Genomic DNA, 14,173 nt, shown 5'->3' with positions numbered 1-14,173 from the left:
GACCATGGGTTCGATTCCCAGCCCCTCCACCAAACCCTCGTCAGTCGTCGGATGCGCAGCCCCTACGGTGGCGTTTGGGAGACGCGCCTTACCGTCACGGCTGCCTGATGACGACTGACAACTTGTTCTTCTCGGAGGCATTCCTCCAACGTACCCGGATAAATGGCAACCAAACAATGCAACGATCATTGGATGCACGACATGGACAAACGGACACAATGGACTCACGATGAGATGGACTGGCAACGACAACAATAATGGTAATGGAAAATCTAAAAATAGATTCTGTGTGGATTCTGTACAGCAGAATACCACAGTAGATCTCGGCACAGTAGCGGTTAAGTAACACAGAGTGCCTAACAAATAAAGAAAGGAATAAAAAAAAAAAAAAAGCTTTCTTAGCCAAATTTATTGGAATAAGCTGCGCTACAACTTTGTAGAACATAACCAAGGTCCTCATACGCCTGTCACTGGCGAACAAAGCTCGTGTACTCTGCATCGAAGCTTAGAACCGGTGTTAGGGCGCAATCGTTAATGCGCACATATTTATATTCGGTTAGTTACTGCAAATAAATTCTTTTTCGAGTCCCTATAATCAAGCAGGTATCTCAAGCATACCACATCGTTATATTGCTGCACGATTGAGTGTTTAGTTTTGATAAAATATCGAAAACAAAAGTGTGCAGAAAAATTGCCTCGCCATAACAAAAAGGTGGTAAATAATTTACACTGTTGTTTACAGTTTAGAACCAAATCCAGATGTCGCACATGTCGAGGTAGGGCTTCAGTGCTCCGCCTTCTCCCACTGAACATAACATGTCAGTATTCCGAGAAACAAAAAAAATATTTTCTATTTTTTTTGTATGATGGGCTACTCTATTTTTTGGTAGCACCATAATGATGGCCTTAATACTATTTCGAACAATTTTGTAGAAAAACAGTTTTTTTTTCTAAAAAAATATGGTTTTAGTGTAAAATACATCTTTCCGCGTAAATCTGTATCCTGGACCATAGTGCACTGTTGAACTGGCTCAAAAGACATTATATTTACAACTTTAATAGATATTCTCTCCCATTATCTCATTCCTAATCATATATATTGATCTGTACGATGTCATTCTTGTCTTTATGATCAGAAGGTATGAAGTATGCGTTTGTTGAATCACTTTGTTTGCATATGTTATTGGTTCTTCAAGGTTTTTGTTCTGTGTCAATATTATCAAACTCAATGAAAGTTATGTCTTGTAAGAAGTAGAAACTGTTCGTACATTTAATCTATTTTATTATTATTCCTTTGTCAAGGTGGTCTAAGACTATAATAAGTAGCTTATTCGATTAAAAACTAACTGTTATTATCTATAATGTACTAATGATTTTTTTTTTCTTTCTGTTGGGTGATTATCACTGCGACCATTTTTTAGATCTTTTGTGATATACCAACCGTTTAATATTTACCTGTTCAAGGTGATAAGTACTATAAGAAGTGACTTTCAACACATGATTTTAGGTATTATCCCAGCATGGAAAGATGTGACGTATGAACCGCACCACCTTACATGGCGATAAAGACCATATTTCAGATGGCTGTAAGATACCCTTATCAAAGAACTTGATTCTTCTGTTGATAAGTGCAGCACAACTGCATAATAAATGCTCAGAGGTCTCACAGTCCTCATTACAAAAACGACAAACATCATCTTCGACCTTCTTCATTAGTTTTAAATGATATTTCGCCGAGCAATGTCCTGTTATTAAACCTGTATAAGTACACAGGATTTTGTTTTTACACGATTTATTTTCGCTCGTATTTTTGTTCGTGTGACTTCAATTTGCCACCAAAATCTTTGCAAGATGTTTCAAAAAATCCTAAATAATTCAAAGAAAAATCACATGGTATTTAATATGCGTTAAGCATTTAGGATGGGTGAAAATTAAGAAAGTGTAAATCGTGTAAAAACAAAATCCAGTGTACACAGATCTTTTTTTGACAAAGCGAGAAGCTTTTGTGTGTTTAACGCATTTGGTGTTAAAAATCTTTTAGCTTGACGGGCTATTGTGGAATTATTCCAGTTCCTATTTATCATCATTTTTCCCAGTTCCTGAGTTCCATTTTGATAGAGCTTGAGGAGGCTCCACAAAATGGCTCTGGTCCTAGAAATTGTTGAGATGATCCTGACCTGGCCAACTCCATCTGCATTCTCATTTCCATCTATTCCACAGTGTCCAGGCACCCAGTACAGATTAACTGTATTTCTACTAGACAACTGTTGTAGTATACCAATTTTGAGGTACACGTGAACGATGCCAGAGCAGTTAATGCTGCTTGACTGTCTGAAAAAATACATATATTAGCATGCTTATAGTTTCTTGTTAAACAGACGGTAGTGCATTCCAAAATTGCTTGTACCTCAGCCTGGAAAACGGTTGGCCATTTTCCCATTGAAACGGATATATTTATACCAGGACCTGTCACACCAGCTCCTACAAGATCGTTTTGTTTTGATCCGTCGGTATAGAAATTAATGGATCCTGAGCGAATTTGTGGTCCTCCTGCGCTCCATATAGTGCGGTCTGGGGCTTCCACATTAAATAGTCGATTGAAGTTAAATTTTGTTTCCATCCAGTCATTATTGACTGTAACTAATGGAGTTATCGATATTTCTTTCAAAATCCGTAAATGCCCTTTTGCATTATCATCGTAAAAAGAAGTCGTTCGTTGAAGTCGTAGCGCTGCTTTCTCGGCCTCTAACTGAACGTATTGATGTAATGGGAGAAGGTTGAGCATTGCATCTACAGCGTTTGTAGGTGTACTGCGTAGCGCGCCAGTTGTGGATATAGTTGCCAGTCTTTGTAGTTTATCTAGCTTCTTCATCGCACACTTTTCTTTAGTTTTTGGCCACCATAGCAACGAAGCATATGTAATTCTGGGTCTAATAATGGCCGTATATATCCAAAAGATCATATTAGGTCTAAGGCCCCATTTATTACCATAAACCTTTCTACTAATCCATAGAGCAGTTGTTGCTTTGTCTAGGACTTGCTTTAGATGAGAATTCCATTTAAGTTTGCAGTCCAAGATGATTCCCAAATATTTGACTTCAGATGAAAGTACTAACAAAGTTCCGTCCATTTGAAAACCAGATATTTTGAAGTTTCTCTTCCTTGTAAATGGAATTACGTGTGTTTTCAATGGATTTATGTTTAATCCTTCAGATTTGCACCAATTAGTTGTAAAATTTAAAGCCTGTTGCATTCTATTTGAAAGGATACTATCATACCTTCCTCTAACTATTATGACAATGTCATCAGCAAACCCTATTACTTCGAATCCTAGTAATTCTAGATTTGTTAATAGTTCATCTACTATTAATGACCAGAGGAGAGGCGATAAGACGCCTCCTTGTGGACACCCCTTTACTGCTTTCACAGATATGCATGAACTACCAAGTTCTGATGACATTACACGTTTTGATAGCATCTCTTTAATCCATTTAACGATACATATGTCAAAACCTCGTTTCAACATTGTTCTCGTCATCGATTTATGAGATGCATTATCAAATGCTCCTTCTATATCAAGAAATGTAGCGAGTAAAATTTCTTTTGTTTCAAAAGTTTTTTCTATTTTTGAAATAAGCGTATGTAGTGCTGTCACAGTTGATTTTCCTGATTGATAGGCAAACTGGAAATTATTCAAAGGACTTTTCACTAAATAAGATTCTTTTATATGATGATCTATAAGTTTCTCCATAATTTTGAGTAATATGGACGATAGACATATAGGTCTGAATGATTTGGGTGAAGTCTTATCTTTTTTATTAGCCTTCGGAATGAAAACCACACGCACTTGTCGCCAAGGTTTTGGAATGTATCCAAGTATCAGACTTGCCTTGAACATGTTATTAAGACATGGAGATAACATTCCATTGCTTTTTTGTAAAAATGCGGGAAATAAACCATCTTTACCCGGAGACTTAAATGGTTTAAAAGATTGTATTGCCCATTCTACCTTGGTGTCGGTAAATATATCATTCGCTATTTTTTTTTACATTATTTGTTGATGTAATACTAGTATAGACGCTTTCTTCATCAGGGCTATCGTGGGAATTTTCTCTGATAATTCCATCCCCTGTGATGTCTTCAGTTCCATCGTTATTGTCGAGCAGAATTGAGCAAGGAAAATGTGTCTGCATCATTACTTCCAAAGTTTCCATTCCATTCGAAGTAAGGCAGTTGTTTTCTTTTTTAACAGTACCTAATCCATTTGTATGATCTTTTGAAAGGACTTTTTGGAGTCTTGCAACTACAGGAGTACTTTCAATGCTTTCGCATGTTTGCCTCCAGTCCATTCGTTTCGACTTTCTAATTTCTCTATTATATTCAGTTAGAGCAATTTTATATTGATCCCATATCTTAGTTCTTTTACATCTATTGAACAATTTTCTGGTTTTTTTCCTCAAAGTTTCTAAGTAATTATTCCACCAGGATACATCTCTGCTTCTGCAACGCATAGTGGTCGCTAGCTAGCATGAAACGCCTGTTGAATTATTTGTGTTAATTGTTCAGAAGCTTTTTCAAGTTCTTGAACTGTGTTGAAATTGCCTTCTGGGAGTGAACTTCCATTTGCAAGAAGTGAGTAATAGAGATCCCAGTTAGTTTTCCTAGGATTGTGGTAAATATCAGTGATTATATCGTTTGCCTCATACAGAAACAAAATATGTCTGTGGTCAGACAATGATACTTCATTTGAAACATGCCATTTTTTTATATTTTCAGAAACGTTTGTACTACAGAGAGTTAAGTCCAAAACTTCCTCTCTAATCGTGTTCATGAATGTTGGTTCACACCCTTTATTGCAAATATCTATATTGTTGTTAATAATATATTCTAAAAGATACTCACCTCTGCTATTGGTATCAGTACTGCTCCACACTGTGTGATGAGCATTCGCATCGCATCCTATGATAAACGGTTTGTTATTTTGTTTACAAAACGAAACAAAATCCACAACATCAGGGGGAGGGATTTCTTCTATATCTCCCGGGAAGTAAGCAGACGCAACATATATTTCTGTAATTCCTCTAGAGGTAGGAACTTCTATTTGAATCACTACAATATCTCTTTTAATAAATTCTGTAATTGGCAGAAATTTAGTTTGATTACTAACGAGAATAGTTGCTCTGGGGGCAATCTGATTTTCGTCATAGATTATTTTACAAGATGATGTAGGTATTCCTAATACTCTACCTTTATTGGTCCAAGGTTCTTGAATCAATGCAACATTGAAATTATTTTCAGTAAACTTTTTGTGCAAAATAGCTGTGGCTCCCTTTGCATGATGTAAGTTTATTTGAATGAATTGTATGTGATTGTTGGTACTACTGTTTTGGTTAGTGATGTGATTCGTGATATTTTTGTTGTTGCTGCTAGAATTTTGGTTATTTTTGTTAATAATAGTTGCTTTATTTATGTTTAAATTATTGCTTGACATTTTTCTCTGAAATATCGCTTTCGCGGGTCGCTATCTGCTCCCCTGTGTTGGTTCCGCGATTACCCAAACTTTTAATGTATTTAGCAATGTATTTATTTTTGTGCTCTTAGTGCTCTTAGTGCTCTTACTTACAGTCACTCTCAAAATTGAGCGTACAGCATGGATTAGATGAATATGTTCGAAAATTCCAAAGGAAATTTAATTGTTGGCTCGGTTGTTTTTAATGCATTTCAATATTCATCCCTTCCTTCAATGTATGCGTACATAAAATGGTTGAAATTTTTTCTCTAGAGTTCATTTATTTGAAAATAATCTCAAAATACGCCTATTGGATGTGACAAAATTGAGCGTACAGCTAATGTTTTTCTATAAAATTTCTTATTATAAACACGATTAATGTATTTTAATATTGTTTTTTCATGATTATATTTATAATAATAAACATCCGCTACTTACACATTCAATGTTTTGAAATTAAAACATGTTTTAATCAAAATGGCGAACAAGTAAGATGTATAAACAATGCTATTTAACAATTCAGTGCTGCTGGGCAAAATAGATGCTTTAAGATATGGATTTCACCGGCATCGTGTCATATATATGATAGATAATCGAAATCGAGCGAGACATACGATAAATTTTAGAAAATTCAGTCGGTAAATGATGAAAACAGATATAAACATACAAAGAAAACGACAAATGTTGGGAACGGCATATTTCAAATTTAGTATAACTTTATTGAAAAGTCGACGTATAGGTAGCTTATAAGCTCAGGACACTCATTAATAATAATATTAATAAAAGAGCAGCACACGGATACATTATAAGATGTCATTTTATATTTGAAGACTCAGTCACCGTAGGAACAAATTTGGTTGAATCATTTAAATTCACCAAGATATCATTAAATAAGCTGCCGAACTCTTAAAAAAGTTTATTTTTACTCGCCACATGGAAATCATCCAATTGTATTCCTTATGGTAACAGACCGTGGAGTTCAATCCAAATTTAATTATAAAAAATTACGATTTTAAGCTATCTTTTCAATATTCAATCAGAAGTGCTCTACGTGATTGAAAAGCTGTTTTTATGTTCGGTACCTTAACATGCACCTTGTACTTTTAGAATTTGACTGTGAATGATTGGATTCAATGATAGTACTCTTAATGATAGATCTGAGACAATAATCGAGCTTTAAAACAAATTTAAGTTGAAAACATACTAAGTTTGAATTATGTCATTCCTAACATTTGTCGTTTTCTCTGAATGTTTACATCTGTTTTCATCATTTACCGACTGAATTTTGACAAATTAATCGTATGTCTCGCTTGATTTCGATTATCTATCATATATAAGATACGATGCCGGTGAAACATACAAATTAAAGCATTTATTTTGCCCACCGGCATTGAATTGTTAAATAGCAATGTTCTTACCTCTCATTTGTTCGCCATTTTGACCAAAACATGGTTTAATTTCAAAACATTGAATGTTTAAGTAGCGGATGTTTATTATTATAAATATAATCATGAAAAAACAATATTAAAATACATTAATCGTGTTTATAATAAGAAATTTTATAGAGAAAAATTCGCTGTACGCTCAATTTTGTCACATCTAATAGGCGTATTTTGAGATTATTTTCAAATAAATGAACTTTAGAGAAAAAATTTCAACCATTTTATGTACGCATACGTTGAAGGAAGGGATGAATATTGAAATGCATTAAAAACAACCGAGCTAACCATTTAATTTCCTTTGAAATTTTCGAATGTAGTCAACTAATCCATACTGTACGCTCAATTTTGAGACTGACTGTATGTTTGTAGCGGTTTGTGTACCGCGATGGCCTGCCGGACTTTTAGAATTTCGTTTTAATCCCGACGTTTCCTTAGATCCTGGAGATTTTGGGATAGTAATGTCCGATCCTACCTTGTTTATGACAGTACCTTCAGGAGTTTTATTAACATGAACGTGATTTTTATTCATGTTTTCTACCCCACTAGGTCCTGGCAGGCATTCATTTGTAGGAAATGGCGTACTTCCCATATCCCCAGTAGTCTTGAGATCTGCCACAGGGATTTTCGTTATTATATTTTCCACCGAGCCAGCCAGAGAAGTTTTCTGCTCTTTTAGCGTTGCTTGGTTTCTAGGTTCAATATAATTGTCTGAAACTTGGTTGGTTTGTTTGTTTTTCGGAGGTGGCTTACGCCGAAGAGGAGCTGTTCCGAATTTGTAATCAAGAAGGAATTCACACTTCTTGATTGTATTCAATGAAGCTCCATCAACAGTAAAGACCAACTCAACGTGTAGCTGATTGATGATGTTTCGTTCTTTTATACGCCATTCATCAGTATTCAGCCCTTCATTCTGGCTCTCCAAAAGTGCTAGAATATCATTTGTTTTGTCTTCTGCACTCACTGGAAAGAACCCTATAATTATTTCAGGACGGGGGATGCTTTTCTCATCTAAAGCAATAAGCTCTGCATCTCCTGGAATGGATAGTGTAGATGCTATGCTTTTTAACCAGTCAGCAGTTTCCTGGTTTTTACAGACAAGAATCAAGTGCCCCATTCTAAATGAACACTGGCCAAATTTTGGCTTAATTTTTTCCTTACGTTGTTCTACAACCTTCGCTAATATAGCTTTTCGAGTTGCAAGTAATTGTTGAGATGACAATTCTACGTTAGGGTAGTCTTTCGGAACGATCCCTACCCTGACATAGTTCACTACCTCAGAAAATAATGGTTTACTTTCGCGCTGTATCATTTCATTCTGTCCAGTGCGTGTATTTGAATGTATTTTAAGGCGATTTTGAACCGAAAACTTTCCCATCTGAGGGCGGTTTGATCCAAGTTGAGGTTCTGGGGGAGCACATAGAATTTTACTTGGACGAGGATTCTCACCACTACTGTTAGATTCACTAAGATCAGCACTACGTAATCGTTTTTCCACATTTGGTGTCTGAAAAGGAATTCGAGCAAGACGATATGCTTCCTCAGGATTGACTCCATCCGCAGTTAATCGCTTGTACCTTTTCCTAGCAGCACCACTTAATTTAGTTTTTTGCCGGTCACTTGGTGAATCCGATTGTATAATTGTATTATTCTCCGATACCGCTGTCTTGACAGCCGTAGGAGGATCGTTGAGTACGGTGTTTGTTGTTGTCGACAGTATAGTGACATTAATGCCATCTTGGAAGTCGTCATCGTCTTCATAACCGTCGTCACAATCCACCGGGGTATTTAAAATAGACGAAGAGCAGGACTGAACATCCTCTAAAGAACTGCTGCCCATAACATCGTCTTCTCCATCGATTTCCATTTGTTTTGGATTATTTTCGGTCATACTGTAAACATACAATTGTAGCAAAAGCAAGGGATATTACAATGTATCCCTAATAACATTGTAGCCACAAGAATTGTCCGTTAGTACTATTTTATATTTCTTCGAGATTCATCAGTCTGATCAGATGTAAACAGGTCATTTCAGATAAAGCACTTTATATTCACTTATTGGTATGTGAGCGGTATTTTACCACACATAAAAACAAAATTGCATGCAAGAAATCTGAAGATTAAAATATGATCGAGCGTATAACAGTTAATCTATTGTTGGCGTCGATGTATTATGCACATTTCACTAAGAAAAGAAACTTTAATAATTAGAGTACTAATGATTAGTTATGAGATTCACTTTTCAATGGCAAAGTAGAGCTTTATCACGCCTATTCCCTATCTATTAGTAAAAATTATCGAGAATGAAGCCGTCATAAGATTGTTCATATACCATCATTATAATGTGTGGTATTTTTATTATGGCTCTTCGAAGTGAGACATAACAAAATAAGTCTGACACCACGTTCCTAGTTTTAAAAAAACTTCTACTCAGTGAATTCAGCAGTCAATTCCCTACGAATGTCTTGAATACATTGTTTATCAATAAATGCCTAGCTAGCTAAATATAAGCGTGGCTACGACTCATCTTTACAGGGAACGCATCAGAAAAGTATTGCCGAAAAGAAGAGAACTTACATCATTATCACTGATGAAAAAGGCCTGGCTCCAAGACACGATGTCCGTTGGATCACATGCACATGCGTTAAATCAGTGCGTCGTCAATGCCAGATATTTAACGCGGCATCAAACAAAAATAGTCAACATGTGATACCACCACGACAGGATATGTCTTTGGGTGCCATATCAGTGCTAATGGCGTAAGCCCACCCATCGCATCAAGATCACGTATCAGAGGGGAGGGATCTAAGGGCATGAGGACATTTTCTATGTCAGAACAGTATGCTAGAAAAGGACATTGAGTGTCATCGAAAAGGGGAAAATTCGAGTAATACACCATCGAGTCAGGGAGAATTCACTTTGGTGTAAAATTAAACAACACGCATCTTAAACGATGTTAATTTAGTAACCGAACAACATTAAATTGAAAACTAACTTTATTCCACAACGATCTTTTCCACCAGATTCCAATTCAACGTCGGAGAGCACGAGGGAAGCATTCGCACAGACTCAACGCTGGAATACTTCGTCTCCGAAGGATGTTACCAACCCGAAAATGAACTGGAAAATAAGAAATCTCTACAGTTACAAGTTTGCGCCATCGAAGAGTACAAAGTTTCGGACGATGACAGTCTTAAGAGTGGCTACATTTTGGACATCGATCTGGACTACTTCAGCACACACAATCCGTTTCTGAAAATCTACGAAAAAGTCGGTCTTTACGATAAGCTGAAGGAAATTTTCATCTCACCCGAACTCGCCGACACCACAGAGAACGATCTGGACAGGCTACAGCAGATTGCCAAGAATCGGGAAGAGAAGCTTGAGTTTTTAGAGTCTATGTTCCTGTACCTGGAGGAGGTGGGAAATCTGAAGCACTTCCTCGTGGACTACCAGCAGGAAATCAGCGAAGAGTACACCCAACTATTAGAGAAAGTGTCCAATTTGGTGTCCATTCTGAAGAAAGAGTATGCCGAAGAAGAAATCGACTGGTCGATGATCTACGATGCGGGCTGTACATGCGACGTAACGGATCTACCGCACCACGAATCAACCCGGGAGGAAATCCACACACTGGTACAGCAGCTCGAGGGCTTCCTAGCGCGACTTCCAGCACCGCCAACCGTGATCACCGTGTCCCGATCGAGCGAAGACGATTACACCCCCGCCGATCAGGTGGAACTTATCCAGGAGCTGGTGCTGGCGGCACTTAAGAAGTGTCTCCGGACCGAACTGGACGAACCCATACTGTACTATAAGGATCAGGAGTTTAAGCTTTAGGACGGTGCCCCAGGGGCAAAGTAGCATGTTTCCTTCCCTTCTCTTCTACAATTTTCAGTTCTAGGAAAAGTTGTATCGTAATTTTGTAGGTGAAAAACCCTAACCTGCTCTTAAACAAATCTTCCCAGTGTAGCATTTTACTATTTAAGAATAAATAATATACATACACAATAATCAGTGAAAATGTTATTTAGAAGAGAAAAAATAACACGTAACTAATTGAGAGAAATATTACAACAAATAAAAACACCAAAATCATGATGTTGGATATTGGAAATATGATTGAATGATGCAAATCCCTAGAAATAAATGCCCAGAAGACGACCCGAGCCAAACACTGCTCAGCGCTCACTGCGCTGGATTTTCTTCCGAACCGACGCTTATTTGCTGGACCCTTCTCCATCTACGCTGCAGCTCTGACAGTATTTGCGTCACGATTCTGTTACCGCATTCCATGTATGTACCTTCATCGTGACACATTCGCTCTGCGATATTGACCGCCCTTATGGCAGACATTCCTCTACGTGCTTCCGCAAAGCTCGGACAATCGAGCACCACGTGCTCTGGAGTCTACTCTATGTCGATACACACCGGGTCGAATGGCGGATATTGGCGGAAACAGCCATGTCCTGATAGGAACTGAGTGAGGTAAAAGTTCACCTCTCCATGCTTCCTGTTCGCCCACATCGACACATTGGGGATGAGCCGGTGGGTCTACCTTCTATTATCTACATTGTTCCAGTACAGTCTCACCGTCTCTACTCGGGTTATGCCGATTATTATCATCCTTGCGATAACGCAAACTGTCTCCGACGAAATGGTTCGGTACGCACTCGCATTTAGACGAAACACGCTGTTCAACTTCATATCACATGTTATGTTTCGTCTTGAGCGCAGCTCCCCAGGCTGGAACTCCGTATTTCGAGAATTATATGGTCACTAAAAGACGCCTCTTCTGCCTTTCGGAATTGGGAACGAGCTCCCGGAAGGCCGAGCTTTTGATCGTAGGATCCTTCTTCAGCTCGAACAGCGACTCCCCCTTCTGGGTACGCCTAGTCCTTACTACTTTCTCACCCAAGTTCTTGAGCTCCAGGTTTTCTCTCACTTTCCTAAGGATTGCTGCATCTGCATACGTCGTCCTATCGCTCGCTTCGATGATCATGGTGTCGCCCTTGACCCTCTCCCGAGCAGATCGACGATTTTTCTTCTTCTGTCCCTTCTTCTTTTCCACAGTCACCTTCGGCTTCATCCTCTTTTCTCGCTGATCCTTAAGTACGCTATCACAATCATGCACGCTCCGCTACTTCTTCGTGACTTCCTGCTCTCCTGGCAAGTCCCTGCTTCGCTTCTCCGTGCGAGTATTCCGGATGTTCATTGGTGTCTGCTGTATGCTCCGCTCTCTCTCTCACCATTTTTTCAGCTGCTTTGGCTCTTCTTTTGAGCGCGTTCTGTTCGTCTCGGCAGCTTTAACGGCGGATTTAATGCTCGTCACTAGAACCTTTATCTTAGTGTGGATATTGTGATTGTCCTTCACGAAGTCATAAAGCTCGTTGACTAAGTTCCGCACCTCCATCGGGTTGGACCTCCCAATGTGTAGTTCTTCCTAAGTAACACTACTTTCCGATTTTGGACACCCTATTCTCTGATTCTAGCTCCTGTTGGCCTGCCTGGTTCTCAGCAGTCTTGGCCATACTACTGGTCCCTGCGACATCACTGGAAATCGCTGCAGCTGCCCACTTTTTGCGAAAACATTCGCCCCGCCTACTTCATTATTTGTAGAATTTGTTTCCATGTTAAAAGAACGCCCCCCCCCCTCAGGGACGTTATCTCTTCCTGTTGTAAATAGTCTTGTGATCCTATGGGTGCCTTTGTAAAGAGTGAGGTCCATGCTCCGGTGCCTTATAACACCACAGCCGTGTTCAGAGCCGGATCCTGTTCCGCGCTTCATGGTCCTCCTGACCAAACTGGGTAACACATTGGACACCCCAATAAGGACTTTTCGAATCGATTAACAACCCAAACTCATTTTACTTTAACGTTACTATACTAAATCTATTCCAAAAAAATGTAAAAAATGTCAATATAAAAAAACTCATAATTTCGCTGTCCCTCCCTTCTTATCCCTCCGCGTTATCGCCTAGGTCGAGTTGATTGAAATTCTTCGAAATAATACAGATCAGTAAGTTCAGTGGCAGTACCTTCAATTCGTCCTCGGCGCCCAGATCGTTCCGCATGGCGATACACATCTTGGCAATGTCTCGCAGCACACTATGCACGTACGGCTCCAGCGGGGTGATGATGCAGGCCAGGATGGCGTAGACCCACTGCGTGATCCAGTCCTTGCGGTAGATCCTTTCCTCCACCGAGACCTCCTCGCTGCGTTCCTCCTGGAGCCACTCGTTTAGGTATTCGAGCAACACTTCCAAATTTCGCTGCGGTATGCTGAGCAGAATTCGCACGAACGGCTGATTCTTGGCACAGTAATCGCGCAGCTGCTTCCGGTTTTCAAAGTTCAAATAGATGTGCGTTTTTTGCAGGTTCTCCTGATAATGCGCTCCGTTACGGTAGCCGGTGATTGTGTCGCGTAACTCGGCAAACTTTTTGTTCTGAATCGATTCCCATTCCTTTGTGGGCATCAGCGTCCGTGGCGCAACATTTTTAACAAGATCCTGAAACAGAAACATAATTAGGCCAAAAGATTTATTTGGTACCTTTCATCGGGCTGACCATAGGAATGGCCCCGCTTCCGGTCAAACTCCTGATCTCTTGTTGCAAATGGTTGTGACGCCGTTTGGGACTCGACTTTGCAACTACGACGGCCGGACAGTGTTTTCGCTCGTAGATGACCTTCTGAAGATATTGCTCTCCGGTTTCAGGCTGCAGATCGGGATCAAAGTACTCGTCCGGTGGATCAACGGCAAGGGCTTGCTTCTGAATAACGTCCGCATCCATTAAGCAAGTATTTGAAGGTTGGATGTTTGGAAGTAATTAACTGAAACTTCTCGTTTTTTTTGCATTAAATTGAACAATAACTTCAAAACAAAATAATGAGGATTTTACGCACTGACTTTTGAAATGCGATGTTCTGTAAGAGCATGTTTTTGTTTGGGGGTACGGCGTTTGGCATAAAGTCGTTTGGCATAAACTAATTTGGCATAATTGTTGTTTGGCATAATGGTCGTTTGGCATAATTGAGATTCTCACGTCCGAATGTGTGAGTGGCAATAAAAGGAAAACAAACACTCCTAGATGGTGCTACTCAGCAAAGTTTGGGTAAAAATGAGTATATTTCCATTAGAAATACTAGAATAAGAGATCGGCAAAGACGCCATCTTGTTTCCAATCAAACCGTCAAAAGAGGTTCCAAATCGACTTGTTTACTTTT

The 14,173-nt window shown here is 39.0% G+C and overlaps 2 protein-coding genes across 4 annotated transcripts in view; one reads left to right on the top strand and one right to left on the bottom strand.

The window, feature by feature from the left end:
* The window catches only part of LOC134209595 (UPF0489 protein C5orf22 homolog), a 31,746-nt gene extending 20,690 nt beyond the window's left edge, over window positions 1-11,056 (top strand). For all 3 annotated transcript variants that reach the window (XM_062685594.1, XM_062685592.1, XM_062685595.1), the window contains one exon: window positions 9,972-11,056. In XM_062685594.1, coding sequence (XP_062541578.1) covers window positions 9,972-10,788 — 817 coding nt within the window. In that variant the 3' untranslated portion in view covers window positions 10,789-11,056. The remainder of the gene's footprint in view (window positions 1-9,971) is intronic.
* Window positions 11,057-12,813: 1,757 nt separating this feature from the next.
* On the bottom strand, window positions 12,814-13,874 carry LOC134214644 (protein Gemin2). Its single transcript, XM_062693965.1, has 2 exons — window positions 13,516-13,874; window positions 12,814-13,457 (listed from the first exon to the last, which is right to left on the bottom strand). The coding sequence occupies exons 1-2, from the start codon at window positions 13,738-13,740 to the stop codon at window positions 12,906-12,908; spliced, it is 777 nt and encodes a 258-aa protein (XP_062549949.1). The 5' UTR covers window positions 13,741-13,874; the 3' UTR covers window positions 12,814-12,905.
* Window positions 13,875-14,173: the final 299 nt, after the last annotated feature.

Source organism: Armigeres subalbatus, chromosome 2 (assembly GCF_024139115.2).
Source record: "Armigeres subalbatus isolate Guangzhou_Male chromosome 2, GZ_Asu_2, whole genome shotgun sequence".
NCBI classification, from domain to species: Eukaryota; Metazoa; Arthropoda; class Insecta; order Diptera; family Culicidae; genus Armigeres; species Armigeres subalbatus.
This window is presented reverse-complemented; position numbering and strand designations above follow the sequence as displayed.